Source organism: Chrysochloris asiatica, unplaced genomic scaffold (assembly GCF_000296735.1).
Source record: "Chrysochloris asiatica unplaced genomic scaffold, ChrAsi1.0 scaffold00160, whole genome shotgun sequence".
Classification (NCBI taxonomy): Eukaryota; Metazoa; Chordata; class Mammalia; order Afrosoricida; family Chrysochloridae; genus Chrysochloris; species Chrysochloris asiatica.
This window is the reverse complement of record NW_006408678.1, coordinates 5,530,616-5,557,044: the sequence shown is the minus strand read 5'-3', so window position 1 is coordinate 5,557,044 and position 26,429 is coordinate 5,530,616. Positions and strand designations below refer to the sequence as shown.

General features: G+C 42.3%; 1 protein-coding gene across 1 annotated transcript in view; it reads left to right on the top strand.

The window, feature by feature from the left end:
- The first annotated feature begins 4,866 nt into the window (after nucleotides 1–4,866).
- CHPT1 (choline phosphotransferase 1) overlaps nucleotides 4,867–26,429 on the top strand; it is a 51,975-nt gene continuing 30,412 nt past the window's right edge. The window contains exon 1 of the mRNA XM_006871095.1: nucleotides 4,867–5,345. Coding sequence (XP_006871157.1) covers nucleotides 5,073–5,345 — 273 coding nt within the window. The 5' untranslated portion in view covers nucleotides 4,867–5,072. The remainder of the gene's footprint in view (nucleotides 5,346–26,429) is intronic.

The window sequence follows — 26,429 nt, the reverse complement described above, 5'->3', positions numbered from 1 at the left end:
GTCACTCCCTCTTCCTAGTCTGGAAGCTCATCTGAAACCTGTCCACCATGGGTGACCCTGTTGGTATTTAAAATACCAGTGGCATAGCTTACAGAATCACAGCAACTCAAACCACCACACTACAACGGACTGACAGACGAATGGTGGTTTTTTCAATTGGTACCTTCAAATTCAATCCACATAAAATCAGTAAAGTAAAAATGAATCCCTGCCTTTCACGTATGTGCCAACATTATTTTTCGCATCAAAGACTGCTGTTGTCAGTCACCATTGAATCCGTTCTGACTTATGGACACCCCGTATGTGCCGTGACCTTTGAAACCAGATCGCCAGGCCTATCTTCTGAGGTACCTCTGAGTCAGTCTGAACTGCCAACCTTTTTTAAAAAAATGTTTTGTTATGAATTATGTGATAGTTTACATGGGAGAGCATTAGCTTTACATTCATCCTATTATATATCGTTACATTGCCATGGTTACAATCCCCTCCATGCATCATCAGACAACCACAGGGTATACCCTACAAACCTTCCCCCCGGTCATCAGCACACAGCGTTCCTCTCTCTCTCTGGGTCTAGATTCCCCAGCCACTCCATCTTTCCACATCATCATCTCTGCCGCCTTCACTGCCAACCTTCTGCTGCTAGTTGAATACTTAACTGCTCGGGCCACCCAAGTACTCCACATTAATGACTGTTGTGTGCCTGTCGAGTTGATTCTGACTCATAGCAACCCTGTATGACAGAATGGTGGTAGTTGAATGCCGTTGAGTACGTTTAGACTCATAGTAACCCTGTATAGGTTTTCTGAGGCTGTAAATCTTTATGGGAGCAGAAAGTCTCATCTTGCTCCCATGGAGTGCCTGGTGGTCTTGAACTGCTGACCTTGTGGTTAGCAGTCCAATGTGTAACTCACTATGTTATCTGGGCTTTTTGTATGACAAAGTAGAACTGCCTTATAGGGTTTCCTAAGCTTTAATCTTTGTGGAAGGAGCCCTGGTGGTCCAGTGGTTAAGTGCTCAGCTGTTAACTGAACTACTGGTGGTTTGAATCCACCAGAACCTCCATGAGAGACTGATGTGAAGTTGGCTTCAGCGAGTTCACTATGAGTCAGAATAGACTCAGTGATAACAGGTATGAGGAGAATAGTAGGCCTTTCCACTGGCAGTCCCTTTAACCATTGCCCAACCAGGACTCCTCCACTAATAACTACCCATGTGAATTTAGAGGCCATCTCAAGAACACATTTGATGCATTAGACTCTAATGACTGGAATCCAAATGAGTTGTGGGATAACATCAAGAGCATCATACAGGAAGAAAGCAGAATGTCATTAAAAAGACAAGCAAAAAATAAAAGACCAAAATGGATGGCAGAAGAGACTCTGAAACTCTAGTGTAGAGATGATTAAAGCAAATGGAAGAAATGTGGAGGTAAAAGAGCTAAACAGAAATTTTCCAAGGGCAGCTCAAGAAGACAAAATTAAATATTAAAATGAAATGTACAAAGATCTGAAGTTAGAAAACCAAAAAGGAAGAGTGTTGCTAAGTATTTCTCAAGCTGAGAAAACTAAAGAAAAAATTTAAACCTTGACTTGTGGTATTGAAGGATTCTATGGGCAAATTATTGAATGATGCAGAAAGCATCAAAAGATGATGGAACGAATACAGAGTCGCTGTACCAAAAAAAAAAAAAAAGAAATAGTTGGTGTTCAACCATTTCAAGAGGTAGCATATGTTCAAGAGCCAATGGCACTGAAGGAAGAAATCCTAGGTGCACTGAAGGCATTGGCAAAGAACAAGGTTCTGGGAACTAATATACAAGTTGAAATCTTTCAACAACCTGAGGCAGCACTTGAGGCACTCATTCAGCTATGCCAAGGAATTTGGAAGACAGCTACCTGGCCAATTGATTGGAAGAGATCCCTCTTTATGCCCATTCCAAATAGAGGTGGCCCAACAGAATGCAGAAATCATTGGACAATATCATTAATATCACATGCCAGTAAAATTTTGCTAAAGATAATTTAAAAATTATTGCAACAGTAAATTAACAGGGAACTGCCAGAGGTTCAAACTGGATTCATATGAGGACATGGAATTAGGAATGTTATTGCTGATGTCAGATGGATCTTGGATGAAAGCCGAGACTACCAGACAAATGTTTACCTGTGCTTTATTAACTATGCAAAGGCTTTTGACTGTGTGGATTGCAGAGTATGAGTATTTTGGAACACTTAATTGTGCTCATGAGGAAACGGTATATAGACCAAGAGGCAGTCATTTGACTAGAACAAGGGGACACTGAATGGTTAAAAATCAGGAAAGGTGTATACCAGGGTTGTATTCTTTCACTATACTTATTCAATTAATCTGAGAAGATAGATTATATGAAGAAGAACATGGCATCAGCATTGAAGGGAGACTCATTAACAACTTGCTATAAACAGATGATCCAATCTTGTTTGCTGAAAATGAAGAGGACTTAAAATACTTATTGATGATGATCAAAGAGCACAGCCTTCAATATGGGTTGCAGCTCAAAGTAAAGAAAACAAAAATCCTCACCCCTAAAGCAATAAATAACATCATGGTAAATGGAGAAAAGACTGAAGTTGTCAAAGACTTTATGTTGACTGGGTCCACCATCAACACTCACGGAAGCAGCAGTCAAGAAATCAAATGACATAGTGCATTAGGCAAATCTGCTGCACAAGACCTCCTTTAAATATTGAAGAGCAAAGATGTCAGTTTGAGGACTAAAGTGCAGCTGAATCAAACCTTGGTATTTTCAATAGCTTCATATGCATGTTAAAATTGTACACTGAAAAAAGAAGACTGCAGAAGAAATTATGCATTTGAGTTATGCTGTTGGAGAAGAATATTAACAGGACCATGGATTGCAAGAAGAACAAACAAATATGTGTTATAAGAAGTACAACCAGAATGCTCCTTGGAACCAGGATAGTGATACTTAGTGTTTCATAGTTCGGACATATTGTCAAGAGGGTCCAGTCCCTACAGAAGGACATCATGCTAGGTAAAGTAGAGGGTCAGTGAAAAAGAGGAAGACCCCCAATGAGATGGATTGACATGGGCTCAGCTTAACAATGATTGTGAGGATGGGGCAGGACTAGACAGGGTTTTGCTTTGTTGTGCATAACGTAATTATGAGTCGGGACTGAATCAATGGCACCCAACAACAACAACAAATATGCTGCTGTGTGCTGTCCAGTTGGTTCCAACTCATAGCAACCCTGTAAAGTGTTTCCAAGGCTGTAAATGGTTATGGGAGCAGAAGGCCTCATTTTTCTTCCATGGAGTGACTGGCATATTCGAATTGCTGACCTTATGGTTAGTGTTGTTGTTGTTGTTAAGTGCCATCAATTCGGTTCCGGCCCATAACAGCCCTGTATAGGGTTTCCGAGGAGCAGCTCGTGAGCTTGAACTGCCGACCTTGCAGTTGAAATAACTTTGCGGTCTAGTGCATTAACCCACAGCGCCACAGCCCTACGTATAACCCAACACGCAACCAGGACTCCAATCTATTAAAGACTAAGTGATATATATACAATGAGTGACTTGGCTTGTAGACACCTTAATATTGCTGTAAGGATGGGAATTGGCAAACTTTTCTCTTTAAAGGGTCAAATAGTAATTCTAGGCTTTGTAGGCCACAATTACTGAAGTCTGCCATTTTAGTGTGAAGTCAATTGTAATCATTATGCAGAGGATGACCATGGCTCTGTTCTAATTTATGGCATGGCAATTGGAATTTCATAAGTCATGAAATATGTTTTTGATTTTTTCCAATCATTTATGAAGGCTAAATTCTGTGAGCAAACTGCATCTGCTTGTAAATGTTGCCCAATGCAATGATCTCGAAAGCAGTTTGAGCTTGTCCTATGCCTTACAAAAGTGTTTATAGTTCAGTCCCATGAAATGAAGAGCAAGGCAAGTGTCAGTATATCTCAGGTGTACCTGAGACTATGGTTTTTTTGATGACTATGGGTTTAATAGGTGCATTGTGAAGTAAGTGGCTGATGAACTACCATTGTGTGGCAAGCATGCCTGCTCAATGGTGGAAGTAAGAGGACACTTATGGTGCAGTGGTTAAAGCGCTCAGCAGCTGACCAAAAGGCTGGTTGTTGGAACACATCATTGGTAACCATTAGCTGCTCTGTGGGAGAAAGATTGCTGTTGGCTTCCACGAAGATTTACCTGCTCGAAAACCCTATGGGGCAATTCTACTCTGCCCTACAAGGTTGCTACGGGTTGGAATCCGATGGATGGCAGTGGGTTGCGTTGTTTTCTTTTGTTTTTTACTCTGAAGAAAGTGTGTGTGACTATACCCACTGTTGTTAGTATCAAGCGTTCTGAAAATAGGCAGCCTTCCACCATTAAGTCTCCGTGTTACACAGCGTTTTCAAGTCCCGATTTTGGCTTGGAAGTTCTCAAGTTGCAAGGAGGCTGATACATGGCAGAGCCCCTTTCCTCAGAGTTGGATGGGAGAACTGAGCTGCAGTGTTTAACTAGAAGGACTTCTCCCATATCAGACAGATGGCGACCCAAGGTACACAAATTCATTGTCTCACACAAAATCGCTCCAGGCTCTGCAGGCAGCTTTAGCTGCAGCGCTTTTAGCCAACGGCCATAGCGTACCCACGCTAGAACTGCAAATTGGAGAAGGCTCGGAGAAGAAATCAGGCCCTACACACAAGTTCACCCAGCCCCAGGGATTGGGGGCCTTGCAAGAAGCCAAGTGCAAGGTGCCAGAGGGCTGGACCTTACTGGTGACCACCCGCCGGCCCGCGAGGACCAGTCCAATCCTTCTAGGCATCGCGCGGGCTCCGCCCTCCCTTCGTGCCCCGCCCTCCCCCACTGGCGGCACCGCGGCCCGGCCGCTTTGGGGGCGGGAGCCCGGGGACTAGGGCCTTCCCGGCCTGAGCGGCTATCTCGGCCGTGCGGGGCCGGACCGGCAAGTTCACCGGCCGGCGCAGGCCCCGCCGCAAGCCCCTCCCACTTCTGTGTTTGTGTATCCCGCCGTCCGGCAGGCGCGGGGCCCGCGGGCGGCCATGGCGGCGGGCGCCGGGGTGAGGCCGGCGCCGCGCTGGCTGAAGACGCTAGCTGAGCCGCTGAGCGCGGCGCAGCTGCGGAGGCTGGAGGAGCACCGCTACAACGCCGCGGGCGTGTCGCTGTTCGAGCCGCCGCTGCAGCTCTACTGGACCTGGCTGCTCCAATGGATCCCACTGTGGATAGCCCCCAACTCCATCACTCTCTTCGGCCTCGCCATCAACCTGCTCACCACGCTCGTGCTCATCTCTTACTGCCCCACGGCCACCGAGGAGGTAGGGTTCGCGCCTCCGAGGCGGCGGGGGCTGCGCCCAACTGCTACCCCAGGGAGCCTGAGGCCATCGGGTACGGGGCGACTCACGCGCGCCAGAGCCACTCTAGGGCCGCGGAGGGGCGGAGGCGGCTACTGCGAGTCCGGTGCCCGCCCCAAGCCTCCCCCGGACAGCAGAGGGGCTGTCAAGGTCATGATCCAGTCCCCGATCCTCCTTGTCTTGGCCACCACTGGCTGGGGGCCCTGCCTGACTGCCACCCTCCCCACCCCCCCAGCCCAGGCTGTGAGAAGAACCAGTAGTCGGTTACTTAACACCCTGGGGGCTGACACCAGCGTCTTCGTCCTGTCTGGCACAAGGACTTGTGGCTGGGTTGGCCAAGCACGTGATGCCCTTTGGACACTTTTATAATCGCCCTTTTCTCAAAGGTTGTGCTAGTAATCCTGGAATAATTGGTAGCACTCAGCATAGATCAGTTCGTTTTAGCTTGATTGACTTTCTTGGAAAAACAAACTACACAACAAAGTGTAGGGTATTATCTAGCAAGGTGCTAACCACTATCATCAAGTCCCAGGGACCATAAAAGCCAGTAGATTTTATTAGCATCAATATTTGATCTATATCCACATAAAAAGAGTAAATAATGTGGGCCTTGGACATCTGTTCATCTAAATCCTCCTGTGGGCCCAGTGTGGAGGGGCTAGGGAGCAGAGTGGGGTTCATCCCCCATCTACAGTTGATAATATATAGTACGTGGGATAAATAATATTACATTGGACTTTCTGTGATACTGTTCTCAATGCTCTCTAAGTCATGAGGTCCCTTTATAATCATATTTGAAGTCAAGTCTTAGGGAGGACTAATTAGTTGGATAATAGGAATACAATGGACACATTTCATACATATGGGCTATATGCATTCAGTCATTTTTAACAATAACTATTTGATGGAGCCTACATTTCAACATATCTTGCCAGTTGATTTCTTATTACATATGATTTCTTCACAGATATTCACATTCTTAACTCATGCTCATAGAGTCCTGGTGTGGTGCTGTTGAATAAGCACTAGTCTGCTAACTATAAGGTTGGCAGTTCAAACCCACCAGCTTTGGATACAGGGTTGCTATGAACCAGAAACCACGCAAAAACATTAATGACAACAACAACAACTCATTTTCATATGTATTGTTGCTTTGGTTTCCGTGTTTTGGAGCCTGTTTCCAGTATTCCCCAGAGGCATTGTAGAAGAATTTCTGTGTTACAAGTAGAGGCTTTGTCTTCTATGCTGATTCTACCTCCCTGTGGAGATAACTGCCAGCTACAGTCTCCAGTATGTAAAATGGAAAATAATTTCTGATTAACCAACTTCTCAAGGATGTTGTTGTTGCTAAATGCCAACAAGTTGATTCTCATAGCTACCCCTGTATAGGACTTTCAAGGAGCAGCTGGTAGGTTTGAACTGCTGACCTTGTGACTTGCAGTCCAATGCTGATCTCATAGATATATTATATATGATGCTACAGCACCACACCAGAAGTCCTCAAGGTTGTAGTAAGGATGAAATAGTGTGAGGGGACTGAGGGGACTTAAAGAAGTTCATGGAAAAATTCCATTATCTTTTGATTCTATTTCTCCATGAACGTTTTGAAGTCTTCTCATATTTTACACCACCACTTGTCTGTCAGTTTGTCGTATTGTGGTGGCTTGTGAGTTTCTGTGATTCTGGAAGCTATGCCACTGGTATTTTAAATACCAGCAGGGTCACCCATGGTGGACAGGTTTCAGATGAGCTTCCAGACGAAGACAGTAGGAAGAAGGAGTGACGAACTACTTCTGAATCTTTAGTCACTGAAAACCTTATTAATAACAGAGAAACACTATCAGATATAGTGCCAGGAAATGAGCCTCTTAGGTTGGAAGGCACTCAAAATGCGACTGGGAAAGAGTTGCCGCCTACCGGGATGATGCGAATGGAGAAGAGCCCATGGGACCTTCATTTGCTGATGGGGCACAACTTAAAATGAAGAGAACCAGCTGTAAACATCCATTGAAAATCCGAACACGGCCTGCACGAAGTATGAGTCTGGGAAAATTGGAAGTTGTCCAAAATGAAATGGAACGAATAAACATCGATATCTTAGGCATTAGTGATCTGAAATGGAGTGGTATTGGCCATTTTGAATCTGATGACCACATGGTTTACTGTGCCGGAAATGACAAATTGAAGAGGAATGGTGTTGCATTCAGTGTTCAAAAGAACATATCCAGATCAGTCATGAAGTACAATACTGTCTGTGATAGGATAATATCCATGCGCCTACAGGAAAGCCAAGTTAATGCCACTATTATTCAAATTTACACATCAAACACTAAAGCCAGTGAGGATGAAATAGAAGAATACTACCAACTTCTTCGATCTGAAATTGATCATGCAATCAAGATGTATTGATCATTACTGGTGATTGAAATGCAAAGGTTGGGAGCAAAGAGGAAGAAAAATATGGCCTTGGTGATAGAAATGATGCTGGCGACCGCATGATAGAATACTGCAAAACCAATGATTTATTTCAAGTACCTTCTTTAGACAGCATAAGTATTTATTTCAAATACCTTCTTTAGACTATAAACATGGACCTCACCAGGTGGAATACATGGAAATCAAATTGACTACATCTGTGGAAAGAGACGATGGAAAAGCTCCATATCATCAGTGAAAACAAGGCCGGGGCAGACTGTGGACAGACCATCAATTACTCATCTGCAAATTCAAACTGAAGCTGAAGAAAATGAAAACAAGTCCACGAGAGGCAAAATATGACCTTGACTATATCCCACCTGAATTTAGGGATCATCTGAAGAACAGATTTGATACATTAAACACTAAAGACTGAAGACCAGAAGAGTTATGGGATGACATCAAGAACATCATACATGAAGAAAGCAAAAAGTCATTGAGAAGACAAGTAAGAAGGAAAAGGTCAAAATGGATGTCAGAAGAGACACTGAAACTTGCTCTCCAGCTTAGAGATGCTAAAGCAAATGTAAGAAATGAGGAGGTCCAAGAACTGAACAGAAAATTTCAAAGATCAGCTTGAGAAGATAAAGCCAGATGTTACAACAAAATGTGCAAAGATGTAGAATCAGAAACCCAAAAAGGAAGAACACGCTCAGCATTTCTCAAGCTAGGGGAACTGAAGAAAAAAATTCAAGCCTCGACTTTCGTTATTGAAGGATTCTCTGGGCAAATTGTTGAATGATGCAGAAAACATCAAGAGAAGATGGAAGGAATACACAGAGTCACGGTACCAAAAGGAAATGCTTAATGCTCAGTGGTTTCAAGAGGTAGCATATGATCAAGAGCCAATGATACTGAAGCAGAAAGTCCAAGGATCATTGAAGGAATTGACAAAGAACAAGGCACCAGGAATTGATGGAATAAAAATTGAACTCTTTCAAGAAAGTGAACCGGCATAGGAGGCACTCACTCATCTCTGCCAAGATATTTGGGAGACAACTATCTGGCTGACTGATTGGAAAATTTGTGCCCATTCTAAAGAGAGGTGACCCAATGGAATGTGAAAATCATCGGACAATCTCTTTGATATCCCATGTGAGTAAAGTTTTACTAAAGGTAATACAGAAACAGCTGCAAACATATGTTGACAGAGACCTTCCAGAGGTTCAAGCTGGATTTAGAAGAGGCCATGGAACAAGGGATATCATTGCTGATGTCTGATGGATCTTGGCTGAAAGCAGAGAATATCAGAAAGATGTTTACATGTGCTTTATTGACTACACAAAGGCTTTCGATTGTATGGATCATGCTAAGCTATGGACAAATTGCGAAGTATGATTATTCAGGAAAACTTAATTGTGCTCATGAGGAATCTGTACCTGGACCAAGAGCCAGTTGTTCGACCAGAACATGGAAACACTGAACAGTTTAAAATTAAGAAAGGTGTACGACAATGTTGTATTCTTTCCTACCTATTCAACCTGTATGCTGAGCAAATAATCTGAGAAGCTGGATTATATGAAGAAAAATGTGGCATCAGGATTGGAGGAAGACTCATTAATAACCTGCGATATACAGATGATACAACTTTGCTTGCTGAAAGTGAAGAGGACTTAAAATATTTACTGATGAAGATCAAAGAGCACAGCCTTCCTTATGGATTACATCTCAATGTAAAGAAAACAAAAATCCCCACCACTGGACCAATAAACAACATTCTTACCAATGGATAAAAGATTGAAATTGTCAAGGACTTCATTCTTCTTGGATCAACTATCAACACTCAGGGAAGCAGCAGTCAAGAAATCAAACGACGTATTGCATTAGGCTAATCTGCTGAACAAGACCTTTTAAAGTGTTGAAGAGCAAAGATGTCAGCTTGAGGACTGAAGGTGCGCCTGACCCAAGCCATGGTATTTTCAATAACCTCATGTGCTTGGGAAAGCTGAACAGTGAATAAGGAAGACCGTAGAAGAATTGATGCTTTTGAGTTATGATGTTGGAGGAGAATATTGAAAGTGCCATGGGCTGCCGAAAGAACAAACAGATCTGTGTTGGAGGAAGTGCAGCCAGAGTGCTCCTTGGAGGCCAAGATGGCCAAATTTCATCTCTCATACTTGGGACATATTGTCAGGAGGGACCAGTCACTGGAGAAGGATATCATGTTTGGTAAGGTGGAGGTTCAGAGAAAAAGAGGAAGACCCCCAACGAGATGGATTGGCCAAGTGGCAGCATCGATGGACTCACGCTTGGCAACAATACTGAGGTTGGCCCAGGATGGGGCATTGTTTCGTTCTGCTGTGCATAGGGTCGCTATGAGTCGGTACCGACTCAATGGTACCTAACAACAACAACATATATTACATGCAGATAAATTTAGAAAATTATGAAGGACATAACAAATTGAAATATTAGTGTTATTAGTGCCCTGAGAATGTAAAATAAAGACGTGTAATAAAACATAAAGTAAAATCAGCTAGTAGCACTTGAATGTTTGTGGTATTTGCTAGTTAAATTATAAATTTTTAATGCTTATTAATTGAATACTATTAATTTAAAAACTATGTGTTCAAAAGCAAAGATGTCACTTTGAGGACTAAGATGTGTCTAACCCAAGCCATGGTATTTTTCGTAGCTTCAGATGCGTGTGAAAGTTGGACAATGAATAAAGAAGACCATAAAAGAATTGATGCATTTGAGTTATGGTGTTAGAGAAAATTACTGAAAGTACCATGGAGTGTTAGAAGAACAAACAAATGTGTGTTGGAAGAAGTACAGCCAGATGCTCCTTAGAATCCAGGCTGGCGAGACTTCGCCTCTCATACTTTGGACATATTGGTCAGGAGGGACCAGCCCCTGGAGAAGGACACCATACTAGGTAAAGTGGATCAGTCAAAAAGAGGAAGACCCCCACCGAGATAGATTGGCACAGTGGCAGCAGCAATGGGCTCAAGTTTGACAGTGATTGTGAGCGTGGTGCAGGACTGGGCAGTGTTTCATTTATTTCATATAGGGTCACTATGAGTAGGAACCGATTTGTTGCGATTCCCACTCATCGTAACCCTGTATAAGGTTTCTTTCTAAGGAGTGACTGGTGAATTTGAACTGCCAAGCTTGCAGTTGAAACTGACCTTGCAGTCCAGTGCTAATGCTACAATGCAACACCAGGATTCCAGGAACTGACTAGATGGCAACTAACGGCCACAACTATACAATGATTTCTTTCCATTGGGCTCCTCCATTTTCTTACTCCTCTTCCCTACTCATGCAACTACCTACGTACTCATCTTTCAAGGCCCAACTCAAACACCATCTTCTTATGAAACTTTTCCTTATTCTCCAAAGCGCATTAACCATTTGGTCCTCTCAATTACTATAGTAACAGTAGTAACTAACTTTTACCAAATGTTTAATTATATACTAGGTATTATTCTGAGCTGCTTTTGCCTATTATCTTATTTAATCCTCAAAACAACCTCATGAAGATGATAATATTATTATGTCTGTTTTATAGATGGGATACAGAGGGCATAGTAACAGCTTCCAGGGTCCCATAGTAATCGCTGTAAGTGGAAACCAGGATTAGAAGCTAGAAAGCTATGTTGTCTGTACAGACCTTTGTGCCTGTCCTGTGGAACTTGTCCACTCTATTTTGGTTATGTGTTTCCTTGTTCAAGCACTGAGCACAACAGTCTACTCGATAATCAGTTCAGACAGCGATTGCTCACTAGTGTAGTCTCCATACAGCAGTGCCTGGCATCACACAGATGCTTAGTAAATATGTGCTAAGTTACTGACTGCATGAATGAGATAACACAAAGTAATCTTACAAGATTGAATATTCTCAGCTATTGGGTCTGGGTAATTTTAAGGAGAGAAAGCAAGAGTTAGGACAAATGGAGAGAACCCCTGAATTGTCTGTCACCTCAGCACCTCATGAAGCAGGTTTCTCTGACCATCACTTTGATATGGAATCCTTAACTGCCTAACCCTTAAGATCACAGAATCTCATGGGTCAAAGGATCTTACCAACTCAAGTCTGTGCTGCCCACTGATTCCATCTCATAGTAACCCCACGTGTTACAGAGCAGAGCTGTACATAGTTTTCTTGGCTGTAGACTTTACAAAAGTAGATCTGTCTTTGGCTGAAAGACCTTTACCTAAACCAAACCTACCTCTGTTGAGCTGGTGCTTAATCACAGCAACCCTATAGGTCAGAGCAGAACTGCTCCAAAAGGGTTTCCAAGGCTATAATCTTAAGGAGTCCTGGTGTGGCGCTGTAGGATAATAATGCGCTGGACTGCAAGTCTCTTTAGACCTCAAGGTTAGTAGTTCAAACTCAACAGCCTCTCCTTGGAAATCCTATACAGGATTGCTGTGAGTCAGAACCAACTCCATGACCCTTAACAACAATCTTAAGGAAGCAGACTGCCACAGCTCTCTCTTGCTGGTAGGTTTCAATAGCTGATCTTTTTGGTTAGCCGCTGAGCACTTTAACCACCGCACCACCAGGACTCATTGAAAGACTCTTCATTGTGTTGTTAGGTGCCATCTAGTCAGTTCTGGCTCATGGTGACCCTATGCACAACAGAATGAAACACTGCTCAGTCCTGCACCAACCTCACAATTGGATGTTCCCATTCCTGCTGCCACAGTGTCCGTTCATCTCAATGGGGGGTTTTCCTCTTTTTCCCTGACTCTCCACTTTTTTTGTGAAAAAGCATGCTGTTCTTCTCTAGGGACTAGTCCCTCATGATAACGTGTCCAAAATATAATTTTGACAACACTTCTTCCAAGACAGATTTGTTTGTTCTTCTGACAGCCTATGGCTTTAAATATTCTTCTCCACCACCATAATCCAAATGCATCGATTCTTCTGTGATCTTCCTTATTCATTATCTAACTTTCACATGCAGATGAGGCAATTGAAAATACTTTGATTTGTCTTTGCTTTTTAAAGATGTCTTTTGCAGCAGATTTGCCTATCTTAGCACTTACTGGAGGTGCTTTCTCCATTTATTTATGTGAACACTAAGGAGCTCTGGTAGCGTAGTGGTTACGAATCGGGCTGCAAACCTTAAGGTCAGCGGTTCGAAACTACCAGCCGCTCCGCGGGAGAAAGATGAGGCTTTCTACTCCCGTAAAGATTTACACCCTCGGAAACCCTGTACAGGGTCGCTATGGGTCGGACCCGACTCAATGGCACTTAACAACAACAACAACAACAAGTGACTAAATGATTTTCTGCCTCCATCCTAGTATTCATTCTCTACTATAAAACACTCATTCTTTACACTTGTTTTTGACCTGTATAAACTGTGAATCCCGTTCTCTTGTGCTTATATGATAAAGTCGTGTTGCTTTGCCCTCTTGGTGTGTATGTATAAATCCATGTCAGTATGTGTGTTACAAGTATGTTTATGGCTAATAGGTGGTCCTAATATAGGGTCAGGTCAAAGAGCATTGGATAATATATTTCTTTTGTTTATGATAATAGAAAGTTGAACCAAAAAGTTATACCCAAGGGAGTCAGACATTAAGTGTTTTAGTCACCGTTGAAATCATTCATATTGTAGTTGCCTTTGTACTACAAAGTACAGTTATGTGTTGGGTTAGTAATAGAACAAAAAGACAGTAACCCGTAGCTTTCTTGGTTTTTTTATAAGTTCGATTTCTTCAAAATCTAGTACATTTCCTTTTATCACCTCTCCCTTCTTTTTCTCTCTCTCTTTTTTTAATCAGTAGCATATCACACACCACGTAAGGCAAGCTCTTGTAAATGAGAGTTTTCTTTTATTAAAACAAGATGTAAAAGTCTTCAACTTTCAGGAGATGCAAGTTGAAGAAGTAGAGCGGGACGAGAGGAGCACTCAGGCCTGAACATTTAAGAAGACCCTTCCACGACCCGGGGAATAAGTGGCTCCTAAAATTCTGTGACCTCCACATGGGGTAGCAAATGGGGTCACCATAAGCAGACTCCACAACAGCTAACAACAGGCACCTTGCTTGCCTTCCCCTGTTCCTAGTGCTGCCTGGAAGGGGCCTCTTTAAGAGAGAAAGTGGAGGTAGCGACCTTTTTTCCTGTAAGATTTGTCTCTTTAATTCCTCTGACTTGCTTACATTAGATCCATAGGGTATAAAGCATTTCTCCTTTAAAATTCTTACATACAAAATACAATATTGTGTATGTACAGAACAGCTTTCAGTCTAACTCTTGGACTCTTTGACCTGGGGTAGGGCTCTCACCACTTGGAGTTTGTGATGTTAAAGAACAGGGCAGATGTGAAGCACATTGGGGGTTAGCCATAGTTAGCCCTGGGGGTGTCGTCACATCCCTCCTCCCTTCCTTGTTCTTACACAAAAAAACACCCCAGAGCTAGAGTCACATGAAATGTAAAAAGAATGAAAGTGTCCTTTCAAAGTACATAGCTCAAATATTTCTGATAGAGATCTTTTGGCCCTGAAAACCATATATGCCAGCTATAGACCTGCTCCTTAGGGGTTTTGAGACAATAAATCTTTACAGTAGCAGACAACTTCATCTTTCTCCCTCAGAGCTGCTGATGGATTTGAACCACTGACCTTGACGTTAGCACCCCAACACCTAACTCACTGCTGAAGTGCTGGTTTAACTCCAAACACCTGCACTGCTAGCTTTCCTTCCATCCATACCCCTAACTTGTAACCTGCCTCCTTTCCTGAAAATAGGTGTGCTTTTCAGAAATCCTAGCTCGGAACCTGGTGTGGTGCTGTAGGGTCAGCAATGGGCTGCGAACCACAAGTTGGCAGTTCAAACCCACCAGCTGCTTCTCTGAAACTCTGTACGGGGTCACTAAGACTAGGAACTGACTTGACATCATACAATAACAACAACCTAAGCTACATGGAGCCCTGGTAGCGCAATAGTTAAGTGCTTAGCTGCTAACTGAGATGGTGGTGGTTCAGACCCATCTCAGATGTGGCAAGTGTGCTTCAGTAAAGATTACAGCTTTGGAAACCCTTTGGGACAGTTGTGCTGTACCAGAATGGTCTTTGCGGCACACAGCAACCACAGCCAGCTGAGCCAGGACTGCTTTAGCAGATTGGAGTCTCCTCAGAGGCACCTCAGAAGAAAGGCCTGGCACAGCACTTTATGGAGTAAAGCTCTCCTTGGAAGCACATGGATTGCCATACAGCAGAATCCACTACACAGGCAACGGTAGTTTTTTGTTTTGTTTTTTTTAACTTGAGCTGAGGCCAATGTGAGCCCCAGGGCCCTTCCTGATTTTCTTGATAAGAATGATCTTACCCTTCCTGACCGCCAACTGCCTGCCTTCCGGAGTGGCTCAGGTGGTCACCTTCCCTCAGAGTACAAGGAAGCCCTTGTCTGCCAGTCACAGGCTCACAGTAGAACAACTTCTCAACCCTGTCACAGACACAGAGTATTGATTAGGAGGGTTATCCTGATGGGAGCAATCAGCCGTCTTTTCATTCGTTACTCTTTCCAAAGTCAGATTAGCAAACTGTGAAAAATTTTATGAATGTTCTTAAAAATTATTAGAATCACCTGACTGGGTACAAAGACCACTGTGTAACCTGCGTTACAAAGGCATCATCTGCCTTCTAATTTTATGCCTTCCTGCTTCTTAAAATTTTAGTTTCTGTTTCATGGAGAAAGGAGCCAGCCGATATTTGGATCCTTGAAATCTTGTTACCAGCTGATCTAGCAGTTATTGGTAATTAAATCCTTTATGTATGCAAGGGGGCTACACCACAACCATTTAAAATAAAAGGTATTTTTTAAATATAAAATTTCATATACTGAACATTGTAAATTACAGTGTGTCTCAGGACTTTTGTTTGCTAGACAAATAGCAAACTTTTAGTTGGGATTCAAACCACAAGGTCAGCAGTTCTAATCTACCAGCTGCTCCCGTGAGAAAGATGAGGCTTTCTGCTACCATAAAGATGGACCGCCTCGGGAACTGTACAGGGTCTCTCCCTGTAAGTGAGCACTGCCTCTATGGCACACCACCACCATTACCTGTACTATTTTATTTACCGTGTTTCTTTTCCCCAACCTTGAATCAGTTCCCTAATGTTTACAGAACAAAACAAAAAATACCCAAGCCAACTACTGTCAAGGTGATTCTGACTCATCACCCCCCATGTGTTACAGAATAGAGCGTCTCCACAGGGTTCTCTTGAGTGTATCCTTTTGGATGCAGATCACCAGGACTTTATTCCTTGGCACTGCTGGGTGGGGTCGAATCATAAAACTTTAGGTTAAGTTATTGAGTGCAAACCAATTGATCACTCAGGGACCTAGCCTAATCTTGAATATCTATAAAACCATAGATTTGATATGCTAGTTATTTTTCTTTAATATACACATAAATATTAAAATGTTTGCCCATGAGTCACTAAACATTATTTGATGTAGTATACGTAATAACAGGATTTACGGAACCTCTTCCATATGCAGGAACCCTTTCCAAGCACTACATGTGATGTGGTTCATTCTCACAATAAAGCAGTGAGGTAGGTACGGTGACTATTGTCTGTTTTTAAGTGGGAAGACTGACGTAGTGGGAGGCTAAGTGGCTGGTCCACGTCAGCTAGTCAGTGGTAGACACAGAGACACCCCTGACCCCCCTGCAAGTGGAACCCATGGCATGTGTCCTTCACTGGGGAAACCATGGCGGGACCCTGCCACTTGATCAAGGAAACCTGGCTGTAAAGATTATACAGCCTTGGATCCCCTATTTGACACTTCCATCCTAGGAGTTCTGGTGTGGCACTCTAGGAGAAGTGCAGGACCACAAGGTCAATGGTTCAAACTCACCAGTCATTCCTCAGAAGCCCCTATAGTGGGTTGCTATGAGTCGGAACTAACTCCACAGCACTTAACAACAGCAGCAGCATTCTATCCTATAGACTGTGGGGGTGGTGCTGTAGGCTCAGCACTGGACTGTGAACCACAAGGTTGGCAGTCAGACCTATCAGCTGCTCCTTGACAGCTCTACACAGGGTTGCTATGAGTCAGAACCAAGTCGATGGCCCTTAACAACAACATTCTAGCCTATATACGGTTGCTGTGCATCTGAATCAATGTGACAGCAGTGGCTTTTTGTCACCTGGTAGGAAAAATTTAGATGAGTTTATTTTAATCATCCATTTAGCTCCTATGGTATGTACAGAATATTTAAAAAACTGAACATTATATATTTTTCTGCATTTTAGTCTAACACACATCTTACTACTTACAAGCTTCTGGAAGTTTCTATTTGGGACTCCAGTTCTATAGCCTGTTTCACTGGTTTGGTACCATGTACATTTAGGGGCACCTGGTGTGGTGCTGTGGGTTAATGCGCCAGATTGCAAAGCCGTTTGAACTGCAAGGTCGGCGGTTCAAGCTCACCAGCTGCTCCTCGGAAACCCTATACAGGGTCGCTATGGGTCAGAATTGACTCAATGGCACTTAACAGCAACAACAACAGCCAAGATTGGTAGTGTCCAGTTAGCCCATTACCAAGGTTTGGTGGCCCTTTTTCTTAGGAATGTATCTTTTTTTCCTGTAATTTCTCTTTCTTGTCTTGTTCTCCCTGGCAGGGACTCTTTCTTGCAGCAGGATAATATTGGTGCTCTTTTTCCCCAGCCCCACCTGCTGCCCTGACAGCCCCCTTCCCAGCCCCGGCTCTCATTTCCTCCCCTGTAAGTTTGCTCGCCCTGTGTCTGCTGGAAGGTCATGTGACCCACTAGCATCTTCCCTTCTGGCTGACTGACCAGTGGAATGACTAAGTTCATGGATCACATATCTCTCTCTAAAACAACTCACTGTGGGTTGAGAGAGACTATTTCTGTGTCCTTACAATGCTCGGTTATTTCAGCGATAAGCAGTGCAATGAGGATTTTGTTTTCCGGTAGAAGTTCCACAGAAAGCTTCATTCCCCCAGGAAGTGAAACCAAGCCTTTCTTCCTGTTTTTCTCACTTTTCAGGGGTTCCTACTTGCCTACACTGTGGAACAAGATGGAAGATGCCCACCCCCAACACCATAAGAGGCCAGAGTGCTTGTAACCCAGAGAATGGGCCTTGTCTATAATACTTACTCAGAACCGAGAAGAGTACATGTAACTGAGAGGTAGTCAGTTAATGCTTATGACTGAGGCCAGCTTGGGACCTTTTTTGTCCCTTTCAAAATTTCTTAGTTTTGAATAAGAAAGTCCAAACCACTTTGATTCTGGACCCTGAGAGACTAGTATCTGGCTGCTTCTGAGATTAATTTCTTCTTGGGAGTCTGCTAACATTTAAGCCAAGTACCTCTCCTAGCTTTCTTGTGAACTATAACTGATTTTCACTTAATGGTTGAGTGTTAAAATACCTTTTGGTTTATATTCTCCAAGTAGAAGACATATTTCCACCAAACTTCTTTTGGGAGCACTTTCAGCAAATTTGAATGAAGGAAGAGGAAATTTTGAAATAAAGTAAAACCTATTTTTGGAAGAAAGTTTAAATTTTACAAGTGAGGCAAGAAGTAGCATGTATTTCATATTTTTATATGTTGATAAAACACAGGTCATTTCTAAATGGTCACTGATTTTTATGAAGTACCAATACTTGTTGCCATCGAGTCAATTTCAACTCATGGAGATCCCATATGTGTCAGAGTAGAACTATACCCACTCCATAGGGTTTTCAGTAGCTGCTTTCTCAGAAGTAGGCGAAATTTAGATAATTATGACTGGAGATTGTTTACAGACCAAAGAAGAGCATTGTCACTTTATGAGCAGTCGGGTATTATCATGATTCAATTTTCAGTTGTTAACTAAATTGATAAAGTAAATTAGTTTCCTTTATCATAGAATGAATAACATCTTATATTTTTGTATGATTTTGAAGACATTAATTTCTATATATGTGAGTTTGAGGTAGAAAGCCTTGATTCTATTCCTTTTAATTATGGATTAAAGATCTGAAAATTAAGAATCTTGATCAAAAGCAAGGAAATGCAAAACAGAGTTTCAGATTCTCATGGAATCCATGCTTTCTGGAGCCGTGGAGGCTAATGTCCTGAGATATCGTAAAACCTTAAACCAAAATACCCCCTGAGGTTGTCTTAAAACGAAACAGCAGTTTAGTTTAACTTGCAAAGAATGTCTTCAGTATTATGCTCTTTTAAGACATACTGTATTTTTATGCAAGTAACTAACGTACAGTGCATATTCTGTGTTTGCGGACCAACTAACTCCTTCCCCGGGGAGATGTTTCCATAAGCCCACTATGCTAACTTTTTGTTTTCTATAGCAGGAACATATCCATGTGGGATCTCAACAGCAACTCGAAAGATTAGATTAGGCAGCCCTATGGCAGTGAGTGTCTGTAAACGGAGAGGGAACTCAGAACAGGAAAATAGCATGATCGTACAACTTGAAGAATGTGATCAATGCCACTGAATTGTACATGCAGAGACAGTGAAATTGGTGTATGTTCTCAGCAGCAACACAAATACGTTAAGTGCTGTTGAGTTGGTTCTGACTCGTTAGCCACCGTGTATATGGTTCCCAAGGAGCAGCTGGTGGGTTTGAACTGCCAACCTTGTGGTTTGCAGTCTCCAGTGCTGATCCTACAGCACCACACCAGGAGTCCAACAAAATTTTTTTAGAAATATAATTTTTATATAATTATATATGCATATTTTCAACAAAAAATACAATTATATAAAAAAAGACTGACTGGTATCTGAAGAAATGGCAGACCACATTTTGAAATGATGCCACATCCCTTCCCTTGGGGAAACCAAATTCACTGCCATCACAGAGGTTCTAACTCATAGCGACCCTGTGTAAGGTTTCTGAGACCATAAATCTTCTCAGGAGCACAGAGCCTCACCTTTTTCCCACAGAGCTGCTGCTAGATTTGAACTGCCAGTCTTTCGATGAGCAGTGCCACCAGGTCTCCTTTTGTAAGGAAGGTGATTTCAGGGCTTTACATTTTGATCTTGATTTCTGCCACCTATATGAAATAATTTGAAACCAAGGGAGCACTCGCATAGAAATCGTGCATTGTTACAAAATCATGAAAACCATCATTATGCAGTGTTTTATTTTGTTTGCTTGAGATGCCATTGATCTAATAAGCATGTTTGGTACAACAGAAAACCAATATGAGGGGGCTTTAAAAAAAGTTCGTGGAAAAATGCCATTATCTTCTGATTGCATTTTTCCACAAACTTTTTGAAACTCCCTCATTACGTTTCTGCCCATAGACTGTTTGAAGTGATAGCTATCAGAAGTGCCACGTGAGATTTCCTGTCATAGACCAATCCCTACGCACTCCTTTCCCAAACTTCTCTAGGCCACGGGACCTACTTTTCCCTGCTGTCACCGCTGCCATTCCCACCTGGGAGCCATTAGGAGGCTTGCAGTTTTCGCTTCTAACCTGGTGTCACTGCACCCCAGGTTCAGTTTTGCTAGCTGTGCTTCCGAAGTGTAATTAGCGTAATGAGAGAGACTGGTGAGAATCCACCTCATCCACCCACAAGATCGCTCCACCACCAGGCACAGCGAGCCATCTTCCTTCCGGGAGTCTTCAGAAGGGGTCAATCATTCCAGAAGGGCCTCCTGGAGTGAGCTGCCCAGATTCAACTTCATGTGAACTTTCTGTCGAAACTTTTACTCGTAAGGATGAAAAAAAATCAGGCTTGGATGATAAATGATACGATCATGAGCACCATATCAGGAATATTTCTAGAAAAAGAACCCATTCCAAATAAAGTAACATATTACTCCAGATAATACTGAATTCCTAAAATCAAACATTTTAAATTATCGGATTTTAATACAAATAATGTGTGCCTTATATGTTTTTAGTGAATTAGAAATACGACGGGGGTTGTGGGGGCGGGAGCTTCAAAAAAGTCGTGGAAAATGGAATGAAAAGCTATTGGAAATTTTCCAGGAAAATTTTTGAAGCCCCGCCATAGGTAGTCTGTGAATTAAGAATTCATTAAATTAATTAAAGGTGAGAAGCTCCATCCAGTCAGTGCAACCTGGCAGGTCTCACAGCGCAGGGCAGGCAAGTCACAAGCCCCAAGTCCAGATTTGATTCCTGAACCCTAGCTGCTTGATTGGCAGTGAGTGATCACGCCTCCCTTGAGTTTCACTTTCATCTTTGAGTAGCAGAACATTGTGATAACCGCCCTGCCATATCAAATTAAATAAGGTTTTGCAATTGCCCTCTACACAGTTTTCTCGTCCTGTGGATTTAGTCACTAACTCATGAGTAAGCCTTTGCTTTCAGACCCCATGTTGGTTCTTACCTCTCCTGTTTTTGTCTGTGCCTGCTTAACTTCTTTAACATCCTCATTTTAAGCTTGTGAAGGAGTCTTCATTTTTTCTAAAACTGAGAAGCAGGATGTAATTTGGGGCAGGGCATACCCACCACTGTGTCAAGGAATAATAGGACCATTTTTAAAGGAGCTCTGGTAGAGTAGTGGTTACGAATCTGGCTGAGAACCCCAAGGACAACAGTTCGAAACTACCAGCTGTTCCTTGGGAGAAAGATGAGGCTTTCTGCTCCCGTAAAGATTTACAGCCTCGGAAACCCTGAACAGGGGTCACTATGTGTTGGAACTGACTCCATGGCACATTACAACAGCAACAACAAATGCTATTAAGGAGCTCTATAGCGTAATGGTTGCCAATCGGGCTGCTAACTTTAAGGTCAGCAGTTGGAAACTACCAGCTTTTACACAGGAGAAAGATGAGGCTTTCTGCTCCCGTAAAGATCTGCAGCCTCCGAAACCCTGTACAGGGTCGCTATGAGTCAGAACCAACTCCACGGTACTTAACAACAACAACAATGCTGTTATTATGTCTTAGTTACTTAATGCTCTTATTAAGTTTTAATTATTTAAGCCTTGGACTACAAACCACAAGGTTAGTGGTTCAAACCCACCAGCTGCTCTTTGGAAACCCTATTCATGGTCATTGTGAGTCAAAACCGACCCTATGGCATTTAACACAATTATTTAACAATCATTATTAGCACAATCGTTAGCAGTGAGCATCTAATATTAAAAAATAATGAAGCTTCTATTTACTGAGAAAGATTGAGGAATATGATATTCAGTTCAACTGGATCTTAGAATTATATAGACCAAACTAAGATTGGTATTTTGAAAATTGTATTTGCCATTTAAAGAATGCAAAAGAAAATTTAACGACAATCAGTAATCTTTCTTGAGTACTTACTTTGTAGCAGGCTCTATGTAAAGTGCTAAGTTTTTTTTTATTAGAAATAATAATAAATATTATTGAAATCTTACAAGTAAGGTAACCAAGGCTTGAAAGGGTAAGTCAATTGCCGAAGATTGTCACCCATCTCTTAGTTAAGTGCAGAGGCCAAAGACTCAGACACAGGCCTAACTTCAAAATTGCTTCCTAACCAAGATATAAACTTTGGAGTTGACCATTGTTTTCTTTCAATACTTTGTTACTTCACTTCCTTCTGGCAGCTGTGGTTCTGATAAGAAATTCAGTCATTTTAATTGTTGTTTCTCTATAAGTAATGTGTCGTTTGTGTCTGATGGCTTTCAAGACTTTGTGTTTTCAGGACTTTGCTTATGATGTCTCTTGGCATTGAATTCTGTGGGCTGTGGTGTTTAAGGTTCGCTGAACTTTTTGAATCTGTAAATTTATGTCATGCTAATTTTGAGGAGCTCCTAGCCATTATTTCTGCAAATATTTTTTCTATACCACATTCTCTCTTCTCTTTAGGACTGCAGTGATCTGCATGTTAGAAATGTTGCAATAATAAACAGATGTCTAAAACTACTGTATATTTTAAAGGGGTCTTTCTTTTTTGTTCCAGTGAGATAATTCCTACTAATGTGTATGTTTACGGACATTGTCCTTTATCATCCCACTTTGCTAGTGAGCCTATCCTTTGAGATTTTTATTTCGTTTTTGTAATTTCAATGCTAGAATTCACATATGGCTCATTTTTGTGTTTTCTATTTTTCTTGAGACTTTCTCTCTCCTCATTCATTTTAAGTCTTTGTCCTTTATTGTGGATCATTTTTATAATGTTGTTGTTGTAAAGTGCCGTTGAGTCGGTTCCTACTCATATTGACCCTATATAGGGTTTCCAAGTAGTGGCTGGTGGGTTTGAACTGCCTGCTTTGTGGTTTGAAGTCCAGTGTTGTTGCTACCATGCTACACCAGGAACCCTGATAAATATATAGTCTTTGTCAGATAATTCAATTATTGGCATCTGTTGATTGTCTTTAGCTAGGTGAGTTGACATTTTTCTGGTTGTTTGTATTCTGAGTAATTTTGGATTCTGACCAAAATTTGGACATTTTGAATATTTTGTTGTGAATCTCTGGGTTTTGTTTAAATCCAGGAGAGAATATTATTTTTCTCTAAAAGGCAGTTGACTCATTGTAAGCCACAAGTTCTGACGAGCTTTCTGTGGTTTTAATATCAGTTCTGTTTTCAAAGGTTTGCAGAACTATTTGGATGTGCCCCATGTGTATACCACCCATTGCCCAATCTGAGACCCGAGTGGTGGCCTGTTTCTTAGTTCAGTTCTGAAAGTCTTCAATATGCTATTCAGCAGCATCCTATCTGTGCATGCTCCTAATTGGGATATACCTAGGAGTTCATAAACAACCTTCTGGGGTTGCTTTCCTGAGCTCTTGCCTTTCCTTCTCTGGGATCTCCCCAGTACTTCCCAGAACTAGAAAACTTCCTGGGCAAGCTCCCTCTGTCTGAAACCATATCCACTTTGGGTTTCAGTTCCATTTTAATATTCGCTCTAGGATTTTCAATATATGTTGATCATGTTGTTGTCCTTGTTCTTGTTAAATGCCATTAAGTTGGTTCCATCACATAGTGACCCTGTACAGTGATTTCGAGGAGCGGCTGATGGGTTTGAACTGCCTACCTGACGATTAGAAGTCCAGTGCTTATTCTACAGAGCTACACCAGAATTCCACAATCTATTGTTGTTGTTAAGTGCTATCCAATCAGTTCCAACTCATAGTCTCAGAGCCATCCTGTATGGATTTCTGAGGAGTAACTGGTGAGTTTTAACTACTGACCTTCTGGTTCAAACTGACCTTCCGGTCCAGCACATTAACCCATAGTGCCACACCAGGACTCCATAATCTATCATGGTGGTGTTGCTTCTGACTCATAGTGACTCTGTATAGGGTTTCTGAGGAGCAGCTCGTGAGCTTGAACTTCCAACCTTGTGATCCAGCACATTAGCCCACAGCACCATACCAGGTCTCCTAATTTGTTGTTAAGTCCTTCGAGTCAGTTCCAACCCATGGTGACCCTTTATAGGGTTTCCGAGGAGCAGCTGGTGAGCTTGAACTCCCGACCTTGCAATCCAAACCAACTCTGCAATCCAGTGCATTAACCCACAGCACTACATCAGGAGACCCAGTCTATCATGTTGTTGTTGTTGTTAAGTGCCATCAAGTCGATTCCGACCCATAGCGACTCTGTATAGGGTTTCCAAGGAGTAGCTGGTGAGCTTGAACCGGCGACCTTGCAGTTCAAACGGCTTTGCAGTCTGACACATTAGCCCACAGCGCCAAACCTATGTTATACCACAGCATGCGTAGTGTAAGATACTTTGTGCTGTTGTTGTTATACGTTTTACTTTTACCTGTTACAAATCTCACAGGCCATTGTTACAGTTTTTGCTTTAGTAAACTATCTTTTGAAGAGTTTTTAAAATCAGAAAAATTGTCTTTATATTTGCTCGCATATTTACCATTTCCAGCACAGTTTATTCCGTTGTACTGATCCAGATTCCTACCTGGTAGACTTTGTCTCCTGTCTGTGGCACTTCATTTAGCATTTCTTATAGAGCTAGGCCTTCTGGTGTGAATTGTTTGAGCTTTTGTTGCAGAGGTCTTTAGTTGGCTTTTATCCCATTTTCGGGCTTCGTAGAGTTTCTCACAAGAAGTCTGCTGACTTTATTATCTTTGTGCTTCTGTGAATAATTCCTGTGACTTATTTTAAGATTTCCTCTTACCACTTGTTTTCAATAATTTCTGATGTACTTTGATGGGGTGCCGTAGATTTCTAGTGTTGCTATATCAGAAAGACCACAAACAGGGGGCTTTAACAAAGTACAAATGATGAGCATGGGTGGGTGGGTAGGTGGGAGCCTGTCCGACCACCTCAAACTTCACAAGAGGGAAGGAGAATCAAACTCAACATCAGCCCAAGGCTGACTCCTTTAAGGCAGAGGACAGACATGCCTCTGCCCTCTAACCACCTTTACCAATTCTGACACCAACTGTCTCTCCCAAGACATTTCCCTCTACTTTTCTGATGGCTTCGATAATCCATTGCATTGGCCACCCAGAGCTTTCAGACCATACTCATGATTATGAGGTTTTTCAGGGAAGTTACAGGTTATACAATTCAGGATCAGAAATTTTTAGTCTACAGTTTTTCTGTCAGGCTCATTTGTCTGTCTCTCTGCCCTCAGGATCTCAGCCATGCAGCCTTTGCTCGGGCAATATTGCAGAGCTGTTTTAGCCCTAAAGCACTCAGCTCTAGCTCTGTGGGGCAGCAAACCTGTCTCCCCCAGTTTAAGTGCTCAGAGGAAACCCACTCTTTGGGCCTCCTGCTCAAAGGCCCTGAGCTTTCTCGGTCTGTGGGCTGGGGGTCCACCACTCTGTCTCATGCTCTTGATGCTGCTGCCACTTCCCTGGTGTCACAGCTGTCTCTTGGGTCATGGAGGGTCAGGGCTCAGGGATCTCACAGTCCACAGGACACACTGCTCTTGGCTCTCCTTTCTCCATGGTAATGAGATCCTGCTCTTAACTTCTGAGATGACTTATTTTAAGCCTATGGAATGGCAAAAATGACCAATTCCCATGTCAGAGGCCCATACACCCTACTTGAACGGCCCCACCCAGTCATTTGGTGGAAATGATAAAGACTATGACTAGAATAGTCATATCAAATAATTCACTGTACTTCACAAACAGAAATGCATTTTCTTTTGTTAGGAGATTACACATCCAAATTCAGCTCTAGGGAAGGCTTTCCTTCTCCGAGGGCTTTGGAGGAAGGTCTTGGTCTCTTGAGTGTCAGTTCTCCAGCAGTCTAAATGAGGTATGGCATCTCCCTTCCCCTTTCACTTTCTTGTTTTATCTCTTTTATATCTCAAAGGGCATTAACTTAATACACACCCTGCATTAATCCTATCTCATTAGCGTAACAAAGACAGTCTTTTCCCAAATAGGATTATAATCACAGACAAAGAGGTTAGGATTGACAGCACTTTTTTGAGGGACAGGGAGGCACAATTCAGCCGGTAACTGGGATTTTAAAAAAATATTTATTCCATTTGGGTTTCTTGAGCTTCTTGGGTATGTGGTTTATAGTTTTTATCAAATTTGGGGGAAAAAATTAACCACTATTGGTTTAAAATTAAGAAAGTTATGTAACAGGGTTGTATTCTTTCACCATACTTATGCAAACTGTATGTTGAGCAAATAATCTGAGAAGCTGGGTTCTATGTAGAAAAACATGGCATCAGGATGGAGGAAGACTCATTAA